A 19668-nucleotide genomic window follows, 5' to 3' on the forward strand; every position below is an offset into this window, starting at 1 on the left:
CATAAACATTTACATTCAAGGAGACATCATGAGTTGTCTTATTTCTGTATAGATTATACTAGAGGAATTTTAAATTTCAGACATGGTCATATATAAGCTATTTGAAATTCGTCATCTTGACACAGATCTTGACAGTGACTCTCTTGTTGATAGATAGGAGGCTAATTTGTCTCGGAACTCATGAAGATAATTATATTGCTGAAAAAAAGTAAAGAGACATTGAAGTACCACGTAGAAAACTAGTTGCCATAGTAGGTATCAGGTACACACACACACACACACACACACACACACACACACACACACACACACACACACACACACACACACACACACACACACACACACACACACACACACACACACACACACACACACACACACACACACACACACACACACACACACACACACACACTCATTTGCTAAGAACAATTTTACATTTTTGGTAAGAAGCATTTGCAGCCTAGGGCAGTTTTATCCTGAAATAAAGTTGTCTACAGTTGAATAACTATTGATGTTAAAATCTCTAAAGATCTGAAGGTAGCATAAAATTCAGATGAAAATTTTATAATTCTATGGCAGGGCCAAATAAGATTAAAAGTAAATAAGGGCATTATTATTTTTGATTGTTGCTAGTATTTTTTTATTGTAAAAGTGTACAGAGGGGTTACAGTTATATGAGTAGGGTAATGAGTACATTTCATAGCAAGCATTGTTACCTCCTTTATTTTCCCCTACCATCACTTCCCTCCCCAACTCCTCCCACCCCCCCCCCCCAGGCATTATTTTTAATAGCATTTTTTCCCCTTCAGAATAGGGAGGAGAGAATATCTAAAGTAGTAATTAACAGTGGCATGCTCAAGAAAATCTATTTCTCAATTTATAGAAGCCCTAGAGTGCTTTTTGTGATCCCACAATCTTTGGGACAATTTTCATAGACATTAAAAAATAAACATTAATCTTAGTAGATAGGCAAAATAAAAGCATGGAATGATTTGGAATTTGAGTAGCTTCCCAAAGGATAGCTGGTCATCTCATTTCATCCCAATCCCATGCCAGCCACATACTGCTAACCTATCTTAGCAGTAGGTTAAAGCTGTTGGACATGGAATGCCTAGGGTAATCAGCTGCAGCCCATACTAATGCAAGCTTCATTTTTTCCAGTATTAGCAGTATAAAATGTTCATACACGTATTTGACCATGTGTTTCAAAGAGAAAAATTTGAAGCATGATTTGATTTTTAACATAACTTGTCCTTTTAAAAATTGTACAGTGGCTCCTATATGGAATGTTTTGTGAATGACCTTACTTAAATAGCCTGGAGAATCATTTAGCAGTTATCCCAGGGAAGATAGACTCTTAAAATCATCTCTGCCTAAAGGCCAAGATTTTTTTAACACCCACTCTTTTGTGTGATCCAGTGGAAAGCTGGACAGGATACTTGAGGAAGGAAGGCACACTAACTCTATAGGCCTAGAAGTAAAGGGAAACTGCAGAGCTGTGTTGATAACAGTCTACAATAATATCCTTGGCATTGCTCTGTGCTGGTTGGTTTTTTTTTTTTTTTTACATATTTTTATTATCTTTTAAGTAGTTGTATAAAAAAGTTCCCATTCTACAAAACAGTATATGAGTACAAGGTGGCTCCGTGCTGTTTCTGAAGTGTTCTCAGGAGTCAGCTTTGTGAGCCACAATCATTTGGCACATTGTGGGACGGACATATGGTTCTACTGCTGCCCACAGTTACCTGCCTGTACTGATCATTCTGTATGGCCCATAATGAAGTTATAAATGTCCAAATGGCCCTTGGCAGAAAAAAGGTTCTTTGTCCCTATGTGGAAGATGCCACATTTGTTATCCACAGCAGAAAAGGCAATGAGTACTGCTTTACATTTAAGAAAAAATCAAGCACACCATTAATCCAGCTTTGTTAAGTGATTCAGTGGCATAGTAGGATCTTATTTAGAGCTTTCTGAAAAAAACATCTTCCCAAGAAAATACCAAATTTATAGTAACCACCCGTCCCATTCTGATTGAGAGGATCTATTCCCAGAACTGATGGGCAAAAACTGAACAGTAGTAGACCCTGGAAGAGGAAGGTGGGAAGTTAAAATTTTTTCACCATTTTGCTTAAAATACTGTGGGCTTTTGCAGACTTGTGAGTTCTGTTTTAAGTGTAAATTAAAAAACAGGTGTGTCTGAAGTAAGCATGTGTTGGATTTTCATTGTGGTGCCCTGGCTGTATATTATGCTATCCTACCAAGCAAACAGGAACTTTTGAGCTCCTTACTTTAATAGTCTGGATCGCCCCAGATCCTCTTACATCTCGAAGGCTGTCTATGGCTTGTTGTGGTGAGACTGTGTCAGACAGGTACAAGAGGAGACAAGCGGCTACTAAGAGAATATGACAGAAAAAAAATTGTTAGGAAAAAACGGTGATAGTGTAGGGCATTTGATGTTCAGACTTGTCACTTTAGTATTACAGTTACAAATGAATCAAAAGATTGGGGGCTTTTTTTTTTTATTTGTGCTTCTGGTATTTAAGTGACTGATTGATCTAAAGTTTTAACATGGTCCATTCTGATTGCTTTATTAAATACAATTTATATACTATACATTTCATTTAAAGTGTGCACTTCAGTGAATTTTAGTATATTTACAGATAATGTAAAATCAATATCATAAGTTTTAAATATTTATGAAGAAGTCCCAACTTAGTGAGGTGGTGTGGTAACTACTTGTAGTCCCAGCACTTGGAAGTCAGCAGTAGAAGGATTGAGTTACATAGCAACACCTTTCTCAAAGCCCTGCACAGTTTCACAAACATCCCATCCTATTACCCATCTCCTTAGTCTCTGCACCAAACAACCATCGATCAACTTTTTGGTTCTATAGAGAACAACTGTTGGGGATTCTGCATGAAAGTGGAGTATGTGGTCTTTTGTGACCTTTTTCACTTGTTCAAGGTTCATATTGTGATGTATCCTTTCATTTTTATACCTAAATAATCTACCACATTATGTATGTCCATCCGTGGATGGACATTTGGGATGTTTATTTTTTTGACTAATTGGTTAATACGTGTTTGCAAGTTCTGTCTTGTGTCAGGGTTTCATTATGTAGCCCAGGCTGGCCATGAACTCAGTCTTTGCCTTTGTCTCCTGAGTGCTGGCATTACAAGTGCCATCATGCTTAGCTGTTTAAGTAGACTCATAGTCTGAAGCAGTTCCATTTTACATTCCCACCAGTGATGTGTAAGGGTTCCAGTTTCTCTGCATCCTCACTGATGAATATATATTATGTTATATATTTTTCTTTTTTTCCCCCAGTATTGAGATGTGAGCTTATTGATACCACTGAGCATACCAGCATCCTGTTTTTCATTGTTTTGTTTTTGTTTTTTGGTGGGGGGGCGTGGAGGGGGAAGAAGGGTCTCACTTTCTACCTGGGTGTATACTTGAGCTGATCTAGCTCTACATTAGGCTTTCTGTAATCACTGGGATCACAGGCATGTGCTACCATGTCCAGCTTCTATCTGAGATAGAATCTCACAGACTTTTATGCCCAGGCTGGCCCTGCACTCCGATCCTCCCAAGCCCAGCTTCCTCGGTAATTTTTGATAATAGGCAAGTGCCACTGCACCCAAATGTAGGTGGAGAGGGGAATCTTACTAACTTTTCTGCCTGTGCTGGCCTTGCACTATGATCTTTCTGTTCTCAGCCTCCCAAGCAGCTAGGTTAAAGGCATGAACCATGGGTATCTGGTTCAAAAAAAGTTGTTTTTAAATCACAGCCTCACTATGTGTTTTTGATTTGCATTTCTCTGATGGCTAAGGTGTTGAGCATTTTTTTCATGTGCTTACTGGTCATTTGTGCATTTTGTTTGGAAAAAATGTTTATTTAGATCCTTTGCTCAATAAAAAAAAATTGAGACTGGGAATATGGCTTAGTGGTAGAGTGCTCGCCTAGCACGCATTAAGCCCTGGATTTGATTCCTTAGTACCACATAAACAGAAAAAGCTGGAAGTGGTGCTGTGGTTCAAGTGGTGGAGTGCTAGCATTGAGCAAAAGAAGCTCAGGGACAGTGCCCAGGCTCTGAGTTCAAGCCCGAGGACTGGCAAAATAAAATAAAAAAATGAGCTGTCTTTTTATACTGAGTTATATTAGTACTTCATATAATCTAGACACAAGTCCTTTATCCAATACATGGTTTTGCAAATAGTTTCATTTGTTTTGTAGGCAATCTTTTCACTTTAATAGTGTCCTTTGAATGAACAAGTTAATTTTGATCTTGTTTAGCACTGAAAGGAATAACTTCCTCTAGTGAGACATATTACCAATTTTTTTCATAGCAAAGTTTTTGGAAAAGTTTTGAAGTTAACATTTGGTAAATAATTAGCCTTTATACTTATGCTATCCATTATTTAGAAGTTACTGTCAGATTCATACATCCATAGGGAGTATTAGCAAAAACAATGCAGGTGGCTAAGACTTTTAAGTGGTGTTTTGTAGAATCCTCTACAACAAAGCTGAAAATACCTCCTGCTGCCATGATGTTCAGGGCCTTAAGTAATCCTTTATGTTTTGGCAAACATTGAGTTTTGTCTCAATTCGGTATAAAGTGAGCCTATAGCCAGGGGTTTGCCTACTTGGAGGTTAGAGGAATAATGAGAAAACAGTTCTTACCAAGACAGGATCTTCCAAGGCCTCCATAACAGCTGAAAGGGAAATACAGTTTTGAAGTTTATACATTTTTCTTCCATTCCAAGTTACAGTCACTTGCACTTCCTGCTAGGTATCTCTAAGGTTCAGCATAGTGCCTCACTTACAAAGATTGTTTAATTAACCAAAAGCCAGAGGTGCTTATTTGTGCAGAGGTATTGTGAACCTCTAAGGGGCAAGGCAGGGAATGCCTTTTATTGCCCCCTTCATGTTCCAGATCCATAGTGAAGAATGAAGCGTGTTATTAATCATAAGAATTAGACTTCACCAACTGCCTATTTTATTTTTCTGTGTTTTTAAACAAAATCTTAGTAATTATGGAGTAAATAGTATCCATACAATAGCCCTTTCACTTATCTCGAAAACCTGTTCATAGTAGTAGACAGAGGCTTTGAGCAGTGAGTGTGTGGATCCTGGCTCTGCCCTTTGCTAGGTAGGCAAAGCAAGAGGGTTCTTTAGGCTCTCTGGGCTTTGCCTTCTTACTTATCATGGGGCTAGCAGTAGACCTATGCCTGCAGGAGGGCTGAATGTGGCAGCATTTGTAGAGGGCTTAGAATAGAATGTGGTACAGCTGAAAAGATGAATGTTGGCTGTTATTATCTAGCATTATGAAGAAATAAGCAAAATTAGGTTTTCCAGAAAAATGAGAATTTAAGTTGCAAAAAATCAGTCATTTAAATAATCTTCAAGAATCCCTTCACATCTTCTGACTTAGAAGATTTAGTACTAATGACCTAATTTAGTACTGATGACTTATCATGAACTCAATTACAGTAGAGTATTGTAGGTTAATCTATAGATATGTATATGAGAGGATGTGAGATAAAAGGCCAAATAGGTACTGACTCCAGAATTGCACAAAGTGTCCCAAAGGTAAGCTTGTTTCATAGAGATCTGGATCTACCATATACATGTGGAGAAATGTTGATCACTTCAGTAGGTTTCTTCTAGATTAATACTACTTTACACCTTGGGATACTTTCATCAGCTGTTTAATGAATTCCCATTCATCTTCCAAACCCAGCTCAAATGTCATTTCCTGAAATGTCTATGTTCCTACAGAACCATCACTGTCCTGTGTGGTATGCTTTTATTGCACTTATATGTAGTGCTGTTAGGTTTGGATTTCTTGTAGTTTCAGTGTTTGATCCACAGTAGGTGACACAGGTTCAGTTATAGGGACATGGCTCAGGTGGTAAGGTTCTTGTGTATCAAGGGCAAGGCCTGAAGTTCAAAGGGCATGCTGAGATCCTTGTCCCAGGTACCTATGCATGTGACCTTATTCAGAAATAGATCTTCGCAAATTTAATTGAATGAGGTCATTGGGATGGGTGCTAACCCGATATACTATCATTGTAAGATGAACACATATGAAGATAAAAGCCTGGAGGGAGTCCCTTGATGACAGAGGCAGACTGGAGTGATGCAGCTACAAGCCAAGGAATGATAGGATAGATAAACACTACTAAAAGCTAGGAAGAGGCAAAGAGGGATTCTATACAAAGTCTCAGATCATGGCTCTGTTGACACCGTGACTTTGAACTTCTAGTCTCTAGAACTGGAGGAGAGTCAATTTCTGTGTTTTATAAGCCATCTACTTTGTTCTCCTGTGTTATAAGAGCCCAAAGAAACAATGTAATAACAGTAGGTAAACTGTTTACTGCTTTTTATAAAGGGTGGAAAATTCCTGGGCAGAACCAGTGAGTGCTGGCAGGGAATAGGACAATGGAAAGGCTACTAGATCCTGTTCTAAAGTAGGCATTGTGGCTGTCTAGCATTGTGAACACCTAACAACAGTATATATATATAGAAAATCATCTTTATCCAAATAAAGTAGTAATTGTAAGAGAACTCTGAAAACTCTAAAACAAGAAAAATCCAAACATTAGAACTCTCCTCGCCTTTTGTTGTTGTTGGGTGTGGGGCTTGAACTCTTGGCCTGGGCACTGTCCCTAAGCTCTTCAGCTCAAGGTGAGCACCCTACTGCGTGAGCCTCAGTGCCGCTTCCAGTTTTCTAGTGGTAAACTGGATGTAAGAGTCTCTGGGACTTTTCTGCCTGGGCTAGCTTTGAACCGTGATCCTCAGATTTCAGCCTCCTGAGTAGTTAGGATTACAGGTGTGAGCCACTGGTACCCGGCCTCCTGGCCTTTTTTAAATGGGACCTGAAATGTTCTAGTTAGGGAAGAGCACTTGTCTATCTGGCCATCTTGTTTATATTCTGTTCAAACACTGGGGCATCTAATTTGCTGAACCGGCTAGAGTAAAATTTGTTAAGATCTCTTCAATGGAACTAGCTTGATCTCTGGAAACTTTTCAATAGGTGTTGCTTTCAAAAATTTATTTGGAGAAAAACCCCACAAAAACCTTAGAACTGTTTCACAAAAGAAGCCTAAAAAATGGGGAAACCTTTTTCACTAGCTGCATCTAATATTATTTTGTAAGTATAGACAACTGTATCTTCTGAAATTTTATCCTTATAATTAGAACTAGATGAGAGATTATACTTTTTCCTAGAGAAAGAATGGAAAGTGTCAGCTGCAAGATGCCTTCTAATTCTTTATTGCCTATTCTGCAAGCTATTGCTTCTGTGTATCAAGTTAGCTTGATCACGTTGTTATATCACTGAAGTCCCTTGTACTGGTGGTTTTCCCTCACTCATGCACTACTGGCATGAGATTCCTCAAGCTAGATTTTTTTTTTTCCAGTTCTGGGGCTTGAACTCAGGGCCTGGGTACTGCCCCTGAGCCTCTTTGTGCTCAAGGCTAGGGCTCTACCACTTGAGTCATAAGTACCACTTCTGAGTAATTTCTTGGAGATAAAAGTCACAGAGGTACTTTTCTTCCTGGGCAGGGTTTGAACTGATATCCTTAGATCTCAGCCTCCTGATTAGCTAGGATTATAGGTGTGAACCACCAGCACCTGACTCTAAGCTGTAGGTTTAAGGAGAGATGTTGGCTGAAATTACCCTTTCACTAGGTTCCTTAAGACTGAGGTGGCTACTGGTATAGCTTGTATATCTCTACCACAAAACAATGGCCCCTTAGATATTAGTAGTTGGAAGTACCTGCCCTTGTTCCAAAGCATAAATGGCTTATAGGGATACAAACTGAACAACATTCACAGTGAAAGACAGACACTTGCTCTGCATGTCTGCCTTCTGGCAGAGCATTTATTGTTAATTATCCTAATCTTTGTGATGTTCGAATCTACTGCCCATGACTACTCACTCCTACTTCCTCCAAGCCTTAACTTATTTTAGTTGATTGTAAACATTCAGATCAGCAACTTGTATTTTTGTAGCCACCAACAAATAATGAGAGGCCTATTTCATTCTGGTAGAAAAGTTAGATATTAAATGTAAATTTCAAGTCATAGTTTTGCTCATTACTTAGTGATATTTTTTCCCTGTGTGTTTTGAAAACAATAACTGACTGCTAATAAAAGCAACTAAGCAAGTGATAGGCTAACAGATATTAGCAAATAATAATATAGTACAAGAATAAGGCCCCATCTTTGTTGGTGACAGTACTTGTTTGTGGACGGTGAGGGTGGTTTTCCCAAACTGCCACTAAAATTCAAAAACAAAAGGAAAAAAGAAAAACAAGCTTGCTCTTTTCTTCTAAACATTTCTAGTCTCCGTGTTTTCTGTCCTTCCTCTTGACAATCATGGTAGCTATATGAGTGCTGTCCCTGTATCAGATGTTGTACATTATGCCTTTCTAATCCTTTTGACAGAAGTAGGAGGTAGGAAGTAACTGAACAAGGAGACATCTCTTGGGTAGCATATGGAGAAAAGGAGAACATACTGTATTAAGGTTTTGCGGTTGTTTTTGAGGCAGATTGCAAGCTCCTCCATTATTTCCCAGCACCTGTCTATGTCAGGCGTCCCTCCATCTGGGATCGGATGGTGATGAGTGATAATTCCATACTGCTGGTAGAGGTCCAAAAGGTTTGGGACTCTATATTTTGACAGTTCCCCTCTGGTGCAGAAAACAAATATGTCCTGTATACCATAGCTCCTTAGTTCTTCTGTCAACAGACCAAGATACACACAGACATACACATCAGACATGACAAATGTAAACATGATCAAGTAGATAATAGGTGCTGACATTCTTAAGCCTCACTAATAACAGGTGATAATTTGTATATGTTGTAATGGCTATTGAGAACATCTGAACCCATAGATGATTAGAATTAAACCACACTGATTTGTAAGTCAAATGCTTTCTACTCGATATCAGGTCAATTATATTGCTGTTCTTGCATAAAAAGGCAATAAATGCTGCTTTAAAATAAACTTAAAACACATGATAAATAAACTGTTGAGAAGGAATGATAGCACATTAAAAATTTTTTCCCTCACAAAATCAACTTTGCTGGTTTACCATTCTGCTGTTTGTTTTCATGTAAGCATGGCAGGGCCAGGGCTCTTTCATTTTTCCTCATATCTGCACTCTGCCACACCACTGGGTATTTAATTTTATGAACTAGGGCTCTCAACAACCATTAATTCTATTAAATTTACTTGGCTTAGCTATTTTCTTTGCAACCATATGAGCTATGAAATATGCTACAGGAATTCTATACTCTAGAACTTCCTTGTGGCAGTATTCTCAGTGAAGTATATGGGTTAAAGCAAATAATTCAGGCTGATCTCGAAGCTCTCTATTCAAGGACATTTTGTATAGGTCCTCCTTCCCTTCTTCTGTTTTAATTTAGGGTCTCATGCTTGCTCAGCTTGTTTGTTCTCCTAGCTCTGTACCACTTGAGCCATGCCTCCAGCCTAGGTTTTAGTGCCCTTGCTGTATTTGTAAAGATTTTTCTGCCTCATTCACATCCATCATGACAGGAAATTTCCATTTGGAGAACATTTAAATAGTAAATAAAATACAATTTAAATAATTGGTTCAAGACCAGTTTTGTACATTTTGGAAAATCTATTTTGAGAAAAAAATGTCTTTTCTATCAAAGTAGTTTTCTTCCTATTAATTTGAGGTAATTTTTTTTTTAAAAGTTCCTGCTTTGGCTAGGTGGCTTGGACCTTGTTAATTACATTTTAGTTACATGCTTTTCTCCCTGCACTATAATTAAGAAATCTTTTTTTTTATTTGTTTGTTTGATTTTGATGGTCATGGGGCTTGAACTCTGGGCCTGGGCACTGTCCCTCAGCAACTCAGCTCAAGGCTAGTGCTCTACCATTTGAGCCACAGCACCACTTCCGAGGTTTTCTGAGTGGGTTATTGGAGATAAGAGTTTCACAGCCTTTCCTGCCTGGGTTGGCTTTGAATCACGATCCTCAGATCTCAGCCTCCTGAGTAGCTAGGACTATAGGAGTGAGCCACTGGCGCCCGGGAAATTAAGAAATCTTATGCGGAGTTCCTTTTGAGCTGGTGTCCTTATTCCTGTGTGACACTGCAACATCCTGGGCTATTTCTAATACTACCTATTTAGTATATTCTATAAAAGAAGTTGCTCTTTTTTCCTCCCTGGTTGTGGGGCTTGAACTCTGGGCCTAGGCGCTTTCCCTCAGCTCTTCAGCTCAAGGCTAGCGCTCTACCACTTGAGCCACAGCTCAAGTGCACTTCCGATTTTCTGGTGGTTTATTGGAGTTAAGAGTCTCATGGACTTTCCTGTCCGGGTTGGCTTCGAACTGTGATCCTCAGATCTCAGCCTCCAGAGTAGCTAGGATTATAGGCATGAATCACCAGTGCTGGGCTGAAGTAGCTCATTTAAAAAAAAACAACTCTTAAAAATGTTTTTTTTTTTTTTTTTGCAATGAGATCTTGAATGGAATTTAAGATATAAAACATTGAGACCTGGACAATGGCAGTTCAAAGCCAGCCCAAGCAGAAAAGTCCCCAATTCTCCATTTCCAAAATAACCATGAAAACTCTGGACTGGAGGTGTGGCTCAAGTGGTAGAGTGCCAGCAGAGCAAGCAAGCTGAGTGGGCAGCCAGTACTGTTCTCCAATAAAATAAAATAAATAGTAACGTAGTAATGGTCAACTCAGGTATTGTCCTGTTTTAGATTTTTAGGGGAAGGAAAAAAAGTATACTAACAAACTGATGTTTCAAAACAACCAGAAAAAAATTAAGATATAAAAAATCTGCCAGGTGCCAGTGACTCACACCTGTAATCCTAGCTACTCAGGAGGCTGAGATCTGAGGATCCCAGTTCAAAGCCAGACCAGGCAGGAAAGTCCATGAGACTCTTACCTCCAATTAACCACTAGAAAAACGGAAGTGGCACTGTGGCTCAACTGGTAGAGTGCTCGCCTTGAGCTGAGGAGCTGAGGGACAGTGCCCAGGCCCAGAGTTCAAGCTCCACAACAGACAAAAAAAAAAAAAAAAGAAGAAAAATTTTATATATATATATATATATATATATATATATATACTGATCAGAATCAAGCAATACATACATTTTAATTTTCTCTATCTTAATGATGGTGGGAATAAGTAGATGAGATATTCCAGACCATTCGTAATAAAATAGTTTGAAAAACCACATTTGTTAATATTACACAGTATGTAAATTCCTCATTGGAGTAGATTATGAATTTTTTTTCTTTTTTCCTTTTTTTTTGGCCAGTCCTAAGGCTTGAATTTAGAGCCTGGGCACTGTCCCTGAGCTTCTTTTGCTCAAGGCTAGCACTCTACCACTTGAGCCACAGTACTACTTCTGGCTTTTTCTGTTTATGTGGTACTGAGGAATTGAACCCAGGACTTCATACATGCTAGGTAAGCAGTCTACCACTAAGCTACATTCTCAGCCCTAGATTATGAATCTTAAGGATGCTGTGCTATGAACATCCTGGCATGGATGCTAGCTTTCTATATTTTCTGTCAAGCATGAACAATTTCACTACTGCTCAGCCTACGTTCCTACCTACCTGAATTCCTTGACTACCACAGTCAAGTGTATAAGAGATGGTATGTGCAAAGATCTGGGCAATGCAATGTGTCATTTCTCTGTTTAATTAATATTAATTAATTTATTTTAATTGTGAAAATACTGTACAGAGGGGTTACAATTACATGGGCAAGATAATGAGTACATTTCTTATCAAGCATTGTAGCCTCCTCCTTTGTTTCCCCTTCCCATCCCATTCTCCCCCCCCCACCCCCCCAAGCCCTTCCCTCCCCACCACCAAAGTTGTTCACAAACAAGACCACACTAAAGCTACCAGCACAACTATGTTTATTGCAGCCTTATTTACCATAGCTAAGATATGGAACCAACCCAGATGTCCCTCAGTAGATGAATGGATCAAGAAAATGTGGTATATATACACAATGGAATTCTATGCCTCCATCAGAAAGAATGACATTGCCCCATTTGTTAGGAAATGGAAAGACTTGGGAAAAAATTATATTAAGTGAAGTAAGCCAGGCCCAAAGAAACATAGGTTCCATGTTTAATATTTTCTACCTCTAGCCGGGCGCCAGTGGCTCACAACTATAATCCTAGCTACTCAGGAGACTGAGATCTGAGGATCTCAGTTCAAAGCCAGCTGGGCAGGAAAGTCCATGAAACTCTTATCTCCAATAAACCACCAGAAAAACGCAAGTGGCGCAGTAGCTCAAGTGGTAGAGCACTAGCCTTGAGCTGAGAACTGAGGGACAGCATTCAGGCCCACAGTTCAAGCACTACGACCGGAAAAAAAAAATTTTTTTTCTACCTCTAACTTACACATTCTAACCTCAAATACAGTTTCTTCACATAACTACAATAGTTAGTGAAAAGCAAAGTTGCGTTTAGATACATGATCAGTTCTCTGACCTTCACAGATACCTCTTCATATGTTACAATAAGTTGATAGCTTAAAATGTCACAAAATACTGAATACTTACTTTGCTTGAGAAGGAACACAAGTCATTCCTTTCGACAAGGTTTTTAGCTTTAAAATATTAGTAAGGTTGTGTCATATTTCACTTACCTGTGTCTTTGTGAACATTTCTTCTAACATCTTTAAATTTACAACCTATAAGCAGTAATAAGGCAAGCAAAAAAAGTCAGTTTTTGGTCATATAAATGCAAAAGTTATTTTAGAAAATCATTCCATATGATCATTTGTATACTCCAATTCCAGTTTGGATTTAATTTTAACTTACTACCTTTTTTTTTTTTTCTGGTTGTAGGGTTTGAACTCAGAAGCCAGACCCTGTCCCTGAGTCTCTTTGTGCTCAAGGCTTGTGCTCTACCAATTGACCACAGCTCCACTTCCAGTTTTTGAGTGGCTAATTGGAGACAGTCTTCCAGGGACTTTTCTACCCAGGCAGGCTTTGAACCTCAATCCTTAGATCTCAGCCTCCTGACTAAACAGGATTACAGGTATAAGCCACCAGTGCCCTGCTTCTTAGATTCTTAAATATAGGGATTCATAGATTGCAGCTGAAGCAGTTCCTGATCTAAATTTCTTTATTCTGTTACTGGTTGGAATCCTCAGCCTCATCCATACTCCAGAGTTTACGTTCTATTAATATGAGGATATAAGAAATTAGAAATGTAGAGCTCTGAATACTACAGATCTGGAAGGGCAGAAAAGTGGATCTATGATCCTTTGTCTATAACCTACCATGAAGGCTTCTAAAAATCACTTCCCAGTGCTGGTCTATGACAGTCTCTTATTGCTTGGTGATGTAGTAGCTAGCAAAAAAACCCCAAAAACCAAAAACCAAAAAACCCCTCCAAACTATCCTAAGTACATTAATAGGAAGCCAAATGTAGTGTTACTTACCTGGAAGAGCACATAAACCGAGAAACTGAGAACAATTTATTTGTGATAGAGGTAGCCTGAAAAGAAAAGTTTATCAAGTTCAGTGCCGTTTTTTAAAAGTCATAAGTGGAAATTCAACTTAATACATATGAGGGCTTGCCACTGGATAGGCATGTTTTAAATGCAAGTTTTATAGAAGCCACAGAACAAAAATACAGAGTTAATATCAAAAGGTGAGGCATAAAATAGCCTAGAAAGGCTGGAAGTTTTCAAACAGGGACTTACTTGATTAAAATGGCAGGTTAATTTAAATTCACCTTAAAGACAGCAATGCCTGGACTGCTAGTAGTATCCAGTGTACCTAAGTTACCCTCTGGTATTTTGTACCCTGATCCAGTGTGTTTTGCAGACTGAGTAACTTTTCTGAAAAGCTCCAGGACCACATGTAATCTCAGATTTCAGAGGTTTTAAATTTTGGAATATTTCCATAGAATTTACCAGTTGAGCCTCCCTAATCTGAGTATACAAAATCCAAAATGCTCTAAAATCTATAACCTTTTGAGTGCCTACATGAAGTTTAAGAGTATTTCAGATTTCAAGTTGGGATGTTCACAGTAATCTTAGGTCAATGAGTTAAAAATGTCCATCTGACAATTCCATCCTTAATGTTCATTTTTACATTACTATTTTAAGATTTTTTTTGTATCAGTACCTTAGTAGATAATTTTTTGGTTGGTTGTTGGGCTTGAACTCAGGGCCAGGGCACTGTCCCGGAGCTTCTTTTGCTCAAGACTAGCACCCTGCCACTGGAGCCACAGTGCTACTTTTGGCTTTTTCTGTGGTAGTAAGGAATGGAATCCAGGGCTTCATGCATGTTAGGCAAACACTCTCCCACTAAGCCTCATTCCCAGCCCTTAGCAGATAATTTTATATCATGAAAAACATAGGCCACCCATTTCTTGTCATTGATTTTGATCTAATGAAGTAATTCCAAGAAATCACAATCCCAGTTTGCAGATTTCAGGGACAGAGGCTCACCTTGTTGGCAAGTCAGCAGATGAATTTAGAGGAAAACAAGAGACATCATTTAACTACCATCTGCCATCAAAAATTAGTTGGGTTTCTGAGCTTAAAAGGTGGCTTCAAGCCAGGCACTGGTGGCAGACGCCTATAATCCTAGCTATTCAGAAGGCTTAGATTGGAGGGTTATGGTTCAAAGACAGGGCGGGAAAGTCCAATTCAGCACCAGAAAACTGGAAGTGGAGCTGTGGCTCAAAGTGGCAGAGTGCTAGCCTTGAGTGGAAGAGCTCAGGTACAGCACCCAGGCCCTGAGTTCAAGCCCCATAACTGGAGGGAAAATAATGGTGGCTTCAAGGGGAAAAAGAAAAGTAATTATACTCGATGACAAAATAAAGGAACATCAGAGACTGATACTCAGTACTCCTTTTCCCTTCCAGTAGGGGATAGTGCTTTCCTGAGGAGAGAAATATTTAACTGCGAGTTCCAGAGAATCTGACAAAACCATAAGCCATTGGATATTGTCGGAAGCCAAAAGTTGAGTCTATCTGCATGATAAGCTTGACTATCTCTCGAGGCTATTTACAGAATCTGGTCTTTTCATCCTGCCCCAAACAAAGACCAGGTAGCTGCTATTGACCACCTTTTCACACTGCCCTAAGCAAACATCTTGCAGCTGCTACGGCCAATGAAAAAGCTTCCTTATTCTAAGCATATAAATACCCCTGTGTGAAAAATAAAATTTGGCAGCTTGATCAGAATCCTTGTCTTGCTGTCCTTCTTCGTGTCTCTTGTCCCTTCATTCCTTCTCGCTTAGGTTCATTGCCCTGGTTGAAGTCCTGCGGGTCGGGACAGGATATGACTTGGTAGTTGATTTTCTATAGATGCACTTGATTATTATATCAATGGGCTTTTTTTTTGCAGTTCTGGGGCTTGAACTCAGGTCTTGGGCACTGTCCCGAGCTTTTTTGTTGTTGTTCAAGGCTAGCACTCTTACCACTTGAGCCACAGTACCACTTCCGGCTTTTTCTGTTTATGTGGTACTGAGAAATGGAACCCAAGGTTTCATGCCTGCTAGGCAAGCACTCTACCACTAAGCCACATTCCCAGCCCAATGTGGATTTTATCTTTAACAGTCTGCCAACAGATGCAGTTCTATGACATATAATTCCAAGCATTATCTAGAATTAACTTAATGATAAATGATAGGCTATTTCTTTTCTTTCTTTTTTTGTCGGTCATGGGGCTTGAACTCTGGGCCTGGGCGCTGTCCCTCAGCTCTTCAACTCAAGGCAAGTGCTCTACCACTTGAGCCACAGTGCCATTTCCGGTTTTCTGAGTGGTTTATTGGAGATAAGATTCTCATGGATTTTCCTGCTTGCACTGGCTTTGAACCAAGATCCTCAGATCTCAGCCTCCTGAGTAGCTAGGATTACAGGTGTGCACCACAGGCACCTAGCAGACTATTTCTTTGGTCTTAAAAGACAAACAGAAAAAGCCAGAAGCGGCTTTGTGGCTCAAGTGATAAGAGTGCTAACCTTGAGCAAAACAAGAAACTCAGGATGGACGAGAGAGGAGAGAGGAGAGAGGAGAGAGGAGAGAGAGAGAGAGAGAGAGAGAGAGAGAGAGAGAGAGAGAGAGAGAGAGAGAGAGAGAGAGAGAGAGAGAGAGAGAGAGAGAGAGAGAGATTATAAGTGCTTACATACCAAGAAATCTGAATTGGAGTCTGTTCATCTTCACCAGGCTCTTCATCTGAGGAGTCAAATTCACTTGCTTGTATTGAAATAGGCTTCAAAAAAAGAAGTTAACTTATGTTTACACAGTTTTAGCATGGGCAGTCCTAGCTTAAAGACTTGTTTATCCTGGATCTCAGTTTTTCTCAGGTATAAAGGGAAAGAATTTGTTGATTCATTCACTAACTTTTCTTGAACACCTTCATCAGCCACACCCAGGAACTGCAACCATCCGTAAAGCATACAGCTTGCCTCCAGGGAATAGGAGGGAGAGGACATGCAAGTGAACTGCAGGAGAAAGGGTTTTTTTTTTTTTTTTTGTTGGTCGTGGGGCTTGAACTCTGGGCCTGGGCTCTGTCCCTCAGCTCTTCAGCTCAAGGCGAGCTCTCTACCACTTGAGCTACAGCGCCACTTCCGGTTTTCTGGTGGTTTATTGGAGATAGGAGTCTCACGGTCTCTCCTGCCTGCCCCGGCTGGCTTTGAACCGTGATCCTCAGATCTCAGTCTCCTGAGTAGCTAGGATTACAGGTGTGAGCCACCAGCGCCCGGCTTGCAGGAGAAAGGTTTAAACTAGAGTAGAAACCATGTGATATAGAGCCCAGAAGGAAATGACTACTTAGGGAGCTGCAGGTTTCACTGAGATGGTTAAACTGGTTTGAAAGAAGTGTGAGTAGGTTGTTTCTAGGCAAAGGGGGAAATGATGATTAAGAAAATTCAGACAAAGGGCTTTTTTTTTTTATCAGGAACTGTGATATCAAAATAAAAGGGTCAGCCAGGTGCCAGTGGCTCACGCCTGTAATTCTAGCTACTCAGGAGGCTGAGATGTGAGGATCTCGGTTCAAAGCCAGCCTGGGCAGGAAAGTTAGTGAAACTCATCTTCAATGAACCAACAGAAAATCGGAAGTGGTGCTGTGGCTCAAGTGGTAGAGCGCTGGCTTTGAGCTGAAGAGCTAAGGGACAGCACCCAAGCCCAGAGTTCAAGCCCCATGACTGACCAAACAAACAACCAAACAAATAAATAAATAAAAGGGGCATGGTTTCTCAAAAGACATCCCCCATAGAGCCTAGTAGCTTGGTGCTGGGGAAAGTACAGGTAAACTAGCCTCTTTCCAACTTTATGAATCACTGGACTAGAAAAATGGAAAAAAATGGAGATGGCTCTTGGAGGCTGATTAAAGCTGAGCTCAATCCTAGAGGTGGCAATTCTCTATGAAAGACTTCTATATCCCCTGTTGGAACAAGTTAATTTTTTGTGCCAATACATGGGCTTGAAGTCAGGGTTTGGGGTGCTGTCCCTCAGCCTTTTTGCTCAAGGCTGGTGTTCTACCACTTCTGACTGGAGATAAGAGTTTCACAGACTTTCCTGCCTGGGATGGCTTTGAACCTCGATCCTCAGATCACAGCCTCTTGAGTAGCTAAAAGGACAAGTATGAGCCTCCAACACCTAGCTCCCTGTTGGAATTTTAATGGATTAAAAAGAAAGTTCCTACTCCCTGTTGTCAGAAACTGAGAAATCAGACTATGGAATGGATGCGAAAGTTGGTTTTATTGAGTTTAAAATGCAGCTCTGAGGGGCGCTGGTGGCTCACCCTTTTAATCCTAGCTATTCCGGAGGCTGAGAGCTGAGGATCACAGTTCAAAGCCAGCCCAGGGAAAGTCTGTGAGACTCTTATCTTCAATAAAACACTCAGAAAACCAGAAGTGGCACTGTGGCTCAAGTGGTAGAGCGTGCTAGCCTTGAGCTGAAGAGCTAAGGGATAGGGCCCAGGCCCAGAGTTCAAGCCCTATGATCGACAAATGAACAAGAACAAAAATGCAGCTCAACGTTTCAACTACAGCCCAATAGTTAGGTGAGCTTGCTACTTCCCTTGCTAAAATCGAACAGAATGATCTGCCCAATTACAGATAGTGATCAACATCCTAGGGTTGCTGGACCAGAAAAGCTCTTTCCAGTAGAAATGCCAGCAGGTAGGTCTCCTGGGTCTCCTAAGGGAAGCTAAGACTGAGCTATGTTTTGCTTCTCTTGAACTTGGAGATCAGATAACTCATTCTTCCCCTCTGGCGATGACAAGTGGAGAAAGAGGCCTGAAGGGAAAGACAGGTGACTTCTTCCCACTTGAAACTGGGGTTAGCAAGTGTAACCGCCGAATGCCCTGTCTAGTTCTGAAGCTGTGTTCTGTAATGGTGCTGTTTGTTATCTGGCAGAAGCCAGTTTAAGCTATGGGTTTTAGTTGTTTTGGATCTGTAGTATTATGATCAATAGGTAGGTCAACCTTAGAGGCAGGTAAGAGGAGTCAGGATGGGCTTCAGCTTCTGGCCAACGTCTCTGCTCCTCCCCTTTTTACTTTCTAGCAATTTCGATGAAATAAGATACAACATTTATTCTTCCCTTCCTCCTCCCCCCAGCCAGGTGTGTAGAAATCCCAACAGGCGGGTCATTTCTGCTTTCACCCAAGCCCAGGGACAGGGAAACCCGGGGGAGGGTGGTGTGCTGGGTGGCTGTGGTCGCTGGGATGCCGCGACGTGACATGAGCGCTGATGGATCCGGCCTGACAGGTGCAGCGTGCTCCCCTCCGCCCCCCCCCCCCAGGTATCACGTTAACGACTCCTGGTGCCTCAGTTTCCCAGGCAGGTCTGTCCTCCCTGACAAGGCTGTCCAGAGCTTATGAACCCTCCCACAGGAAACAGGTGACAGCCCGCAGCAGGCGCCCACTTCCCCTCGCCCCTCTCCTGGGGTCCGGCTCCCCCGCAGTGGAGCGCCGCCTCCGCAACCCTGGTGGCGGTTGCTACCCCACTCCCGTGGCGACCAGGCCCGCCCATTCTAAGAGCTCGACGTAGGGTCTACTCTGGTCCTTGGGGCAGTGCTCCTCCAAACGCCGCCCGCCAGTCCCACTCACCGGCTTCATCACTGGCAGCTGAACACTCGGGCCGCGTTGCCTCCAGTAGCTACGTCCACACTACGACTGCCGTCCCGGCCGCGGTTGCGGCTGTAAGTCCCGCGCGGAGCTCGTCCCTCCTCTCAAGTCATTGGTGCATCCTAATTAGGGGTGGGGCTAAGCGTCTTCTAGCAACCAATCAGACCGTATCTCCACTTCGCACTCCGCCTCCGGGTGCTTGGGTTCAATCTCCAGCCGCTTATTGGTTCCTAGGAAGCCTTTGAAAGACGCGCGGGAGGTGGCCCTTGTGGAACGTTGATTGGTTGGAGTGCTCTCTCCTTCCGCCAGTTGGGAACTAGGAGAAGGGAGAAAGGGCGGAGCCAAAGCTTTCCTCCGCCTTCCCCACCAGATCCAGGATTTGGCAACTGTTTTTGCCAGGACAGGAGATTTGAGCGATGCCAGGATAAGAACATTTTGTTTGGTTAAAAATTCTAAGGTATGGTAGTTTTGGTGGTGGTAGAGTAGGTTTTATAGTTACAGTCTTATGTAGTTATATAAATACTACAAAGAAGACAAGAATCCAAACTATAAACG

At 41.1% G+C, this 19668-nt stretch overlaps 1 protein-coding gene across 4 annotated transcripts; it reads right to left on the reverse strand.

Moving 5' to 3' along the window:
- Positions 1-14: 14 nt before the first annotated feature.
- LOC138805134 (cyclin-dependent kinase inhibitor 3) lies at positions 15-19224 on the reverse strand. 4 transcript variants are annotated; one of them, XM_069989739.1, is made up of 8 exons: positions 19096-19224; positions 16172-16254; positions 13470-13525; positions 12669-12713; positions 8595-8754; positions 4690-4721; positions 2295-2395; positions 15-198 (listed from the first exon to the last, which is right to left on the reverse strand). In XM_069989739.1, exons 1-8 carry the CDS (start codon positions 19102-19104, stop codon positions 112-114), a joined length of 573 nt encoding a protein of 190 aa, XP_069845840.1. In that variant the 5' UTR covers positions 19105-19224; the 3' UTR covers positions 15-111. The 4 variants fall into 4 exon arrangements, with proteins under 4 accessions (XP_069845840.1, XP_069845839.1, XP_069845838.1 ...); XM_069989738.1 differs by having other exon boundaries at positions 2295-2398; positions 19096-19223; XM_069989737.1 differs by having other exon boundaries at positions 8532-8754; positions 19096-19222.
- Between the last annotated feature and the right edge of the window lie 444 nt (positions 19225-19668).

Source organism: Dipodomys merriami, unplaced genomic scaffold (assembly GCF_024711535.1).
Source record: "Dipodomys merriami isolate MVZ:Mamm:240054 unplaced genomic scaffold, mDipMer1.0.p SCAF_388, whole genome shotgun sequence".
NCBI lineage: Eukaryota > Metazoa > Chordata > Mammalia > Rodentia > Heteromyidae > Dipodomys > Dipodomys merriami.

Excerpts from the sequence above, each read along its gene's own strand:
- LOC138805134 (XM_069989736.1), bottom strand. Across the intron at positions 13,526-16,171 it reads ACTCCAATTCAGATTTCTTG|GCTACCTCTATCACAAATAA; the intron begins GTATGTAAGCAC and ends TTTTCTTTTCAG. Across the intron at positions 2,399-4,689 it reads CCTTGGAAGATCCTGTCTTG|TAGCCGCTTGTCTCCTCTTG; the intron begins GTAAGAACTGTT and ends ATATTCTCTTAG.